Below are 9,892 nucleotides of genomic sequence, written 5' to 3' on the forward strand. Positions count from 1 at the left end.
GTAATAAAAGACTTTTCCCCCGGAAAAGGAATAGGAAGGCAAACGAAGGCATATCATCCCATCCCATCCGGAACGGTGGATACGGTGCGTGGACACGTGAGCTGTACGGCGGCTGTACGAGGCCTTCCTATCGTATATTAGAACGATAGATGTTTAAACCAGTTTGAGGCACACAGGAAGCGCAAAACGCCTTAAAGTGCAGTTGAGAGGACCTGCAAGGGAGGCCCCCAAAGGTGGCCCCCTCCAACAGCCGCTGTGCAGAGCTGCAGGTCCCCTCTCACCTCATTCTCCCTTCCGTTCCTCCTCCCTCCCTTTCCTCCTCCCTCGCTTTGATCACATCACATGAACACACACACACACACACACACACACACACACACATTATCATTACCATCACCACCAGCAGCAGTAGCAGCAACCGCAGCCCGTAATCCCCCCTCTCAAACTCTCTACAGTGCTCTCCCACCACCAGCTAGCGGGCTGGCTGGCCCGCCCCACCACACACACACACAAAACACACACACACACACACACACACACACGGTGCCCCTCCCCTCCCTCCCACACGCTACCCGGGAGGAGTCCCGCGCCCAGGACCTGGACCCCAGGTGCCCCCGCCGCTCCAAAACCAGTCAGCCACACAGCCTCAAGGTGATGGCAGGTGGTTGCTGTCATACGGGTAGTGAGGTCCCGGAGGTGCGGGGCGTTCCAAAACCATGTTGCCTGCTGCTCCGCCGCCGCGGTTCGTCAGGGACGTAATCCCTACCGGAGAGCCGCGCTGCCTTCCGGCAGTGCGTGAATTGAATCACTTTTTGAAAACCACGAATAACGTCATGCACCGGACGAATGTACGAGGGCTAACTACTCTTATCCATCAAAAGTCGCCATTGCCACCCGGCGCAATCTCCTCCTCCTCCACCGGCAAGTCGTCCTCGACCGCCTCCGCAGCCTCCGCTGTCGCCGTCACCACTCCCCCGCCCGCCGGCGTCACCTCGTGACTTGGCGGCGTGCCCGATGGCAGCGGCGGCGGTGCCTGCGGAGCGCTGCTGCCGGCGTCCGGCGTGACGTCGTACGGCGTGTACGTCCAGCCGAACGACCGACCTGCGCCGTACAGAGCAAGAGATGTTCTGCTTATTTGGACCCAATACCCACTCCGTAATCGGTACTTCGTCGGTACTACATCACTTGCCTGCCCGCCCATTGCCCGTGTGTGCTGTTCCTTACATGGAGACCTCCCAACCCACAAACACACACGTGCACACTCCTGCATTGCCCAGCGTTACTCCGCTCTCTTCATTTCCCCCGCCCCGTCTCCTTTTGAACTTCCCCCGCCCTTCCCCTTCCCCTTCCCTTTCCCCTTCCCCCTCCACCCACCTTCCGGATCCAGCGCTCCCCACACCTTCTGAGGCAGGTAGGGTCCGTGGTCCATGGGGGCCAGCTCCACCACATTGAACTGAAACATGGCCCAGTCGTAACCACCAACGGAAACCTGGTGCGGGGAATTTCAGTCTTAGAAAGGGGGTCAGGGGAATTTTTTAAAAAGTCCAAACCAGCGCTCCATTCCCGGGAGTGCTTTTTTCGTTTTCGATTTTGAACGTTTGTAAGTTTATCCCTTCCCGTGGTGGAAGAAGATGGTTGGTTGGAGAAAAGTGCCAGGGAAGCCTTCCCTTACCCCGCTGCCCATTCGCCCACCCGCCGCTTCCGGCGCTCCCCCAGTACACAGACAACATCCACAACCCCACAGCTTTACAGCTTTACACCCGCACACCTCTCGCCCAAAGCCGTGCCTCTGGAAAGCAATCAGCAAACGCCTCCCCTCTCCCCCCCTCCTCCCTCCTTTCCCCCTCTTCATTTCAGTTCATATCATATAAGTTTCTTGCATATGACGTTCCCCCCTCTCCCCTCCGGCCCCTGACCCACCAGCAAGCTGTCGTCGCAGTTGAATCGCACCCCCAACACGTGGCTGCTGTGGCCCCGGTACGCCCGGTGCGGTGCGTCATCCAGTACGCAGGGGCAGTTGAAGAGCTTCACCATGCCGTCGTCGTCGCAGGTGGCCACCACGTCGCCGCGGCGGGAGCGGTCCAGGCCGTTGACGTCGGTGCCGTCGGCGCCGTCGGGCCAGATGCCCATGACGGGAAAGCCCAGGCGCACCGTGTACGTGGAGAACTGCACGTCGCGCGCGGGGATGGGGATCTGCTTGCCTGCGAGAGGACGGGGTACGGAGGGGGTGGGGTATGGGGTATGGGGGTATGGGGTATGGGGGTATGGGGTATGGGGGGGTGGGGTATGGGGGTATGGGGGTATGGGGGTATGGGGTATGGGGGTATGGGGTATGGGGGGTCGGGGTATGGGGTATGGGGGGTCGGGGTATGGGGGGTTGGGGTATGGGGGGTTGGGGTATGGGGGGTTGGGGTATGGGGGGTTGGGGTATGGGGTATGGGGGGTCGGGGTATGGGGTATGATTGGGCGACAAAATGGGGGATATGAGGAAGAAGAACGCTGGGTCCAGCCCTGAGCGCGATAGAACGAGGGTGAGAGGAAGCAAGGAGGAAGACCCTTCTTTCGTAAAGGTGGAGGATGGAGATGAATGGAGAGAAGCACAGCGCGCGGAACTGCACATGGTTCTGTCTTCCCCACCCCCCCATGCTGGGGCCGGTCACAGACACGCCGCGCAAAAACCCAAATCCCAAATCCTCTATTTCCCCTCCTTCCCCCCCTCTCTTCCCTCCCCCACTTAACCCCTCTCCCGCCGGGCCCCCCAAATCCCGGGGGCAGCTCGGGGCATTCTCCAAACATCCCATGCACTTCCCCCCACGCACATACATACATACATACATACACATGCACATACATACGCATAAGAAAAACCTCCTCCTCACTTCCAAAACCCACCCGTCCTGGCGTTCCACACCAGCAGCTCCAGATCCGCCGAGTCGCTTTGCAGTACAGATCCATCCGTACTCCAGTCAATTCCCCGTACCGTTGAGGAGTGGCCGCTGCAGCGGGTCAGGCGCGTGTAGCCCTTGGCCACCGAGTAGACGTCTATCCAGGTATCTGCGGTTGCGGCTGCCAGCAGGCGGCAGTCCGGGGAGTACTTGAGGTCCGTGATCCCCTCCCGGCTATCCTTGGTCTTGTGAACGGGCTGGAGACTGGAATCCAGAAGAATCTGATCAGGACAAGAAGGGCGGAGAATGGGGATGGAGGGAACATGTGGGTGGATAGAGAAGGGACACGTCTGTGTTTGTATGTGTATGTTTGTGCGTATGTTTGTGCGTATAATGTACGTAGAGCGCGCGCGCGGGGGGACAACGCATACGGACGGTTGCAAGCAGAGGGGCATACCACGACCACGATGCTTCCATTGGAGCTCAAGGCTTTTGAGGCACAGGGCCTTCATTCAACCTGTAGCGTGGGGGGACCTGCTTAAAACGCTAGCACAGCCTAAAACTCACACAACACAGTTGGCGCACGCGCACACACACACACAGGTGATCGAAAGTCGGAAGCTGTTTGGCAGTTGTTTGGTTCGGCTCATATAAACCCATGCCACATACACCTCCTCTCCCTTCCGTACCTTTCTCCCGCCCCCACCCCACCCCCTTTTTCTTCCCCCCCGCCCCACACACACAGTCCCCCAAACCCCTCACACCCAAACTCAAAATCCGAACCCACCATGAGGTCACCCTTCGCTCCCCCCACCGCAACGTGGTACGTGCTCCCGTCCGCCTCAAGCGGCCGCGTGGAGAAGGCCACCGCCCGGGCCGCAAACCCCACCACGCTGCACCGCTCCAGGGAGCGCTCCTCCCCCCCCAGGTCCCACAGGCTGACCACCTTGTCGGATACGGTGGCGGCGCGGGTGGGCCGGGCGGGGTGGAAGGCCACCGCCCACACGTCGTCGCAGTGCCCGTACACCAGAATCGTCTGCATGTGTGCATGTGTATGTGTGCGTGTGCATGTGTGTAGCATGCATACATATCGAGGGGGGAAATGGGTGTGGGAAAGGTGTGTGTGTGGTGGGAGATTGGCGAGAACGGAGAGGTTGGGTAGGAGGTAGGGAGGTAGGGAGGTAGGGGGGAGACATGTCACTTCGAAAAGCCAATCCTTCGCCGCATTACTGGACCTCCCAAATGCACATACTCGCACACAAATACATACGCAAATACGCACACGTACATACACGCGTACACATACATGCATACATAGATACATACACACACATACACGTGCCTGCTGGCTCTCCGTCACCTCCATCACGTTGCACTGGTTGGTCCCCACCAGCACCACCCCCCGGATAGGGTCGTAGTCCAGGGACCGTACGGCATGGCCCCGGTCCGGCAGGGACGAGCGCAGCAGCAGCGGGGGCCCGGCGAAGCGCCCCTCCGCCAGCGAGCCGTCGGACACGTCCCAACGAAGGATGGTGCTGTCGGCACCGCCTGCGTGGGTGTTTGGGGTTGGATTTGGGTTGGGGGAAGAGCGGGGGGTGGGTGGGGAAAGCACGTGTCAAGTCAAAGTCAAAAAGAGGCAATGACCGGCGTTGCATCCAGCAGGGTCTGGGTTTGGGAGGGGAGATGGATGAGTGAGGTGGGGTGGACGTAGGGCAGGATGGGACAGGGAGGGACGAGAGGAACAAGCCAGGAGCTTTCCAGCGCAACGCAGCGGGGGTGGGGGTGGGGGTGGGTAGGCGAGGGGATGAGGATGAGCAGAATCACCGTACGGAGAAACCCTAAGTTAACTTGAGGAATGAGGGGGGAGAGAAAGAGAGGGGAAAATAGAGGACGCGGGGCTCCCTTGATTGCGGGGACCGTTAACTCGCATAGAGAAAGAGGATGTGCATGCAATGGCACCGCTGAAGGAAAGAAAGGACGTCATGTCTCAGCCCGTCTGCCTGCTTTGCATGGTAGAACATGAGGAGACGTCAGTTGAAGGTGCCCGCCTTCCCCGGCTCCCTCCCCGGCTCCCCTCCCTCTCCGACCCCACCTACCTGTCAGCAGCACCCTCTTGCCGGTGGGTGCCCCCGTGGCCGGGTCCCTCCCCTCCGCCAGCCTCATCCCCCGCACCCCGGTGTACGCCACGTGGCCATCAGGCTGGATGGACTGGGGGCCCTTAGCGTGAGCAGCTATGGACTTGACCGCGGTGGAGCCCTGACGAAGGGGGGAAAGGCCAGGGGGGGAGAGGCCAGGGGGAAATCATTCAAATGTGATTGATGATGATGATGATGATGATGATGATGATGATGATCGTGATGATGATGATGATGATGATGATGATGGTGGTGGTGGTGATGATGGTGGTGATAACGATGTTGATACGACGATAGCACACGAGGAGAAGCAAAGGGTTCAACTGTTCCGACCGACTTCCGACGCCGCAAACTGCCGTACGAGTCCAAAGCGATGAAGCTTGGGAGCGTAAGAGAAGGGATGCGAGCAGGAGGCGGAAGGCGGCAGGGCGGCGTGAGAACCTTCCCGAACACCGCCCCTCAACTTCGCACATGCGGCAGAGATGCTGCACCACAATTCTTTTAGTAGCGCAGTAGCAGTAGCAGTTGCAGTTCCCCCCAAGTTCCCAACTAATCCACAGAGGGGCCCCGCTTATCCGCCTGCCCGCATTCCTACCGTGCCTTCCCCCGTGCCTTCCTTCCCCCACACATACACATACATACACACATACTTCATTCCCCCTCCCTCCCCCACCAAGGGCCTCCGTCCCACCTTGAATATGTACAGCTGCCCATCTGCCATGCCCGCCACCACCAAGCACTCCCCCCCCGGCCCCTCCTTGGGTGGCAGCCATGCAGCGCTGTGCACGTTCTGCATGTCCAGTCGCCCCGTGCTCAGCTGCTTGGCGGCCCACTGACCCGTATCGCTCCGAGACCACATCTTGATGTGCTTTTTGCCAAAGGTGAGGAAAGCAGGTGGTAACGCCGAGTGGCGGTCTCCAGCGTACGGATTCCACTCTATGCCGTACACCTACACGTACACAAAAGACATACGCATGTACGAGTGCACGTACATGCGTGTGGGTATTGGACATCGGATAGGGGCAGTGGTGGCGGCGGTACCGGAAGCAACAGTACATTACGCTAGCCCATCCCGAGCACGTGGAGACAGGACTTGGGCCCTTGGTCCCCTCTTTTTCTCCCTTTTACCCCCTCGCTCTTTTCTCTCCCCCCCTGGGGCCAAAACCCCAACACGAACATACACACACGTTTCCCCCACACGCTTTCCCCCCTTCCCCCCAACCCCACCTGCGGCGGGTCCCCCATCTGCCCCTTGCCCGAACCGTCCTGTCGACTCCTCCTCCAGTCGTACACATACACCGTGTTGGAGTTGTCGCACGCCACGGCCGCCAAGTACACGCCGTCATGCGAGAATCCCAGCGCTGAGAAGCCACGGTCCTCCTTCCTGAAGGACAGCCGGACCAGCTGGGGCTCACCCTGCTGGGAGCCCACCCGGCTGTCCCAAACACAAATGTACGGACCCTCCTCGTGACTGGTCACCTAGGGATAAGGGGGGGGGACGGGAAGAGTGCGGGGTGGACGGGTGTTCGGGGTATAAAGGCGAAGGAGGGGAAAGGGGAGGGGAGGGGAGAGGGGGAAAAGTGGAAATTGTGTGTGTGTGTGTATGTATATATATTGTGTCCACGGGTGGGTGGTGAGGAGAGGAAACCCATGTAGGACGGCAGGTCGGGTTTCAGGGGATAAAAATTCTTTCTGGGGGAGGAAGGATGGAGGTTGGGATGGACAAGCCCATCCGCTTTCGAGCCCCCAGTACCCAACCGAACTCCTCGCCCTCCGCCCTCCGCCCTCCCAACTCGAACCTCGTCGCCTTACCGTTCCGCAACTGTTTTACTTGGGGGGAGGGACGCCGGCAGCTGATTGTTGTTTTTTATATATATATATATTTGCCTTCTGCACTATGACTCCCTCCGCCGCCGCCGCCTCTGGCCTCCCTCACCCTACCCCCTACCCGTATCCTACCCCGCGGGCCCCCCCCAACACACACGGCCAGCTCCAGGCCCGGATCGATATATAACAAATACACACACAGACACGCACAGACCGATACACATACATACATACATACACACATACATACACACACACCTGCGCAGTGGCCGCTATCGTCCTGGCCGGGTACTTCTTGCCGTTCACATCCACCTCTGCGGGGCACAGCGCCAGCGCCTTTATGTCGTCCGTGTGACCGAGGAAAAAGTGTTGACTGTGGCCTCCGCCACCGCCACCGCCGCCAGCGGCGACAGAGGAATCGGCGGCAGCAGCAGCACTGGCGGACGCAGGCTGTGGGGCTGTGCCTGTCCTCCGGGTGTACACGACCCCCAGCCCCGCAGTGAAGTAGACCACCTGGCCAGCGGCGTTGTAGAACAGGTTCTGACTGGTGGCATCCTTGCCTGAAAAGGGTAAAAAGAGGGGAGGGGGTGGGGAAGACGAACCACGTGAACCACGAGTGAAGCTGGTGCCAAGGAAAGACTGCTACGGCAGAGGAGAGGAAGGGGGGCGTTCGTGTGATTTGTTGCAGTGGCATGCAAAGCATTGGACCGCAGACGGGGAAGGGGAATAAGGGCCTTAGGGCTGGGGGTGACGACTGGGGGTGATAAGAGGGAGGGAGAAGATTGCAAACTTTGTGGGAAACGCGTTCAAGTTTCTAACAATAAATCCCGTAAGAAAAGGCAGCGCGTGTATCTATGTATGTATGTGTGTGCGCTCAGCGCACTCTCAACCCTATGGGAGCTCTTTTTGCTCCCCTCACCTCGACTCCCGCCGCGGCCCCCGACCTCAAAGCACCGCTCGTCCAACCAACCAACCAACCAACTTACCGTTGTATCCGTACACGAAATTCAGCACGAGTCGCTTGTTGGGCAGCTCCGCAGACCTCGCGCCATCCAGCTGCGGGTCCCAGTTGGTGGGTGTGTAGAGGGGCTTCCTGCACCGCTTGTCCTTGATCTTGCCGTGGAAGTTGGCGGCCATGACGTCCTTGAAGGGACCGTGGCGGACTACATGGGGGGGTGGGGGGGCGGGGTGGGGGGGGGGCGGCAACCGGGACGATCAAAAGGATTTTCTTTTTAATTTTCATTTTCATAATTATTTCATTCCCTATTTTTTATAAAAAAAAGTGATGAAATGTTATGGGAGATGGGATTCCCTAAGGGAGGCTGGAATTGTATTTCTTACTTACTCTCGGGACCCGGCCCGGGCGCTGCCGCCAAGCCTGCCGAGACCAGGCGCCATGAACAACACAACACCCACATATCCAACACTATCCCCACCGCGCCCGTGGGGCCCACCCGCACCCCCACCCCCACCCCCATCTGCCCATTTCGCCCTTCGTCCACACAGTCTGAAGGCTACACATCCACAACGTAACCGCCGGTGTGTGTGTGTGAGTGCCCAAGGAGGGAAAGAGGAAAGGGAGAGAGAGAGAAAAAGGGGGGATGAAATGGAAAGGGACATCTTCTCATCCCAGTAACGAACGAACTTGTTTTCCGGGGATCCCTTCCACCCACCAATCCACCAATCCCCTCCCCCCCCTCTTCCCGCCACCGTCCCGTCCTCGCCCAACACACGGCCACCCCCATCACCCACTCGGCATCTCCTCCGCCAACTGCCGGCTGGGCTGCGTCAGCAAAATGTTGGCAAAACGGTTGTACGGCAATCTGTCCTTGTAACCGAACCTCTCAAACAGGCGCTGCGCCTCCGCCACACCGCACTCGACCCCCAGCTGCCCGCACATGGCGCAAAACTCCTCCCAGCTCACATCGCCGCTGCCGTCGTCCACAGACCTGTTAGATACATACATACGACACCGACCGTTTACATACATGCATACGTACATATAAGACACACGCAGGGGACATGGGGCTGTGCATGACGATGGGACAGGGCAGACATGGCGCAATACGGCAGGGAACAAGGCAAGGTAGTCGGCAGTTGACCAACAACAAACAGGACAAGAACGAGCGCAAGCAGCAGGCCTGGCTGAACTGCTACCACGCCCCACTACCAAAGCCGTCCTCCCCTTCCTTGGTGGTGTCGGCAGTGGACGCGTTTCGTGCGTTTCGTGCTGGCGAAATTCATTTACCAACCCCCACACACACCGGCTGTTGCTCACACCCCGGTCGCTGCTCCTCCCGCCCTTGGCCTCAACCACGAGCCTGGACTATAAGCACCAACCCACCCACCGGCCCTAGCCCACCCACGCCCGGACTTCCCCACACACACTTTTAGCCCAGTCCGTCTGCAAGGGCGCCCTTCCGACGTCTCCGGTCCGCCACCAAATACACACACACACAAAACCCCCCGGGCCAGTCTCATCTCCCGGCTTACTTGAACATCTTCAGCAGTACGGCCTTGCTGTCCTCGTACACTGAACGGCGCGCCCTCAAGGCATCCCGGATCTGGTCCTCCAACATGGCCATACTCGCGTCACTCAGGTCGGCGCCGCCGCCGACAACACCGCTGCACGTACGTACAACACGTAAATACACACATGTAATTCATACATATCCGTGTGTGTGAGTCCGTGTGTGGGGGATGTGGGTCTGGGTAGAAGAAAGCTTCCTTCCAAAAATTGTGCCAAGTCGCACAGGCGGGTGTTGGGGAGGGGACATGGGAGGCGTAAAGGAACGAGCACCAGTGAGGTCCCCGGCGTGTTGAGGAGGAGGAAGGGTAGGGGTTACGAAAGGTACCCCGGACGACCTGACGGCCAACGGGAAGCTGTGACAACAGGAGTCCATAACAACAACAACAACACACCGAAGAAGTTGTGCCGCCCTCTCCCAATCCTCGTCCAACCCCTCCTCCTCACACTCTCTTTCTTCCCCCAAGCCAACAGCCCCCCACCACAACCGCTCCCCCAGATGCACTTTCCTTCCCCTT

At 59.2% G+C, this 9,892-nt stretch overlaps 1 protein-coding gene across 1 annotated transcript in view; it reads right to left on the reverse strand.

Annotated features, from left to right (window-relative positions):
• Positions 1-874: 874 nt before the first annotated feature.
• Positions 875-9,892, reverse strand: part of VOLCADRAFT_91380 (uncharacterized protein) — a gene marked incomplete at both ends in the record, with an annotated part of 11,323 nt that continues 2,305 nt past the window's right edge. The window contains 14 exons of the mRNA XM_002950867.1: positions 875-1,101; positions 1,375-1,489; positions 1,921-2,201; positions 2,893-3,166; positions 3,673-3,921; positions 4,246-4,433; positions 4,982-5,141; positions 5,712-5,969; positions 6,248-6,499; positions 7,160-7,407; positions 7,834-8,010; positions 8,193-8,225; positions 8,600-8,796; positions 9,341-9,472. Coding sequence (XP_002950913.1) covers positions 875-1,101; positions 1,375-1,489; positions 1,921-2,201; positions 2,893-3,166; positions 3,673-3,921; positions 4,246-4,433; positions 4,982-5,141; positions 5,712-5,969; positions 6,248-6,499; positions 7,160-7,407; positions 7,834-8,010; positions 8,193-8,225; positions 8,600-8,796; positions 9,341-9,472 — 2,791 coding nt within the window. The remainder of the gene's footprint in view (positions 1,102-1,374; positions 1,490-1,920; positions 2,202-2,892; positions 3,167-3,672; positions 3,922-4,245; positions 4,434-4,981; positions 5,142-5,711; positions 5,970-6,247; positions 6,500-7,159; positions 7,408-7,833; positions 8,011-8,192; positions 8,226-8,599; positions 8,797-9,340; positions 9,473-9,892) is intronic.

Source organism: Volvox carteri (genome assembly GCF_000143455.1).
Source record: "Volvox carteri f. nagariensis unplaced genomic scaffold VOLCAscaffold_20, whole genome shotgun sequence".
Classification (NCBI taxonomy): Eukaryota; Viridiplantae; Chlorophyta; class Chlorophyceae; order Chlamydomonadales; family Volvocaceae; genus Volvox; species Volvox carteri.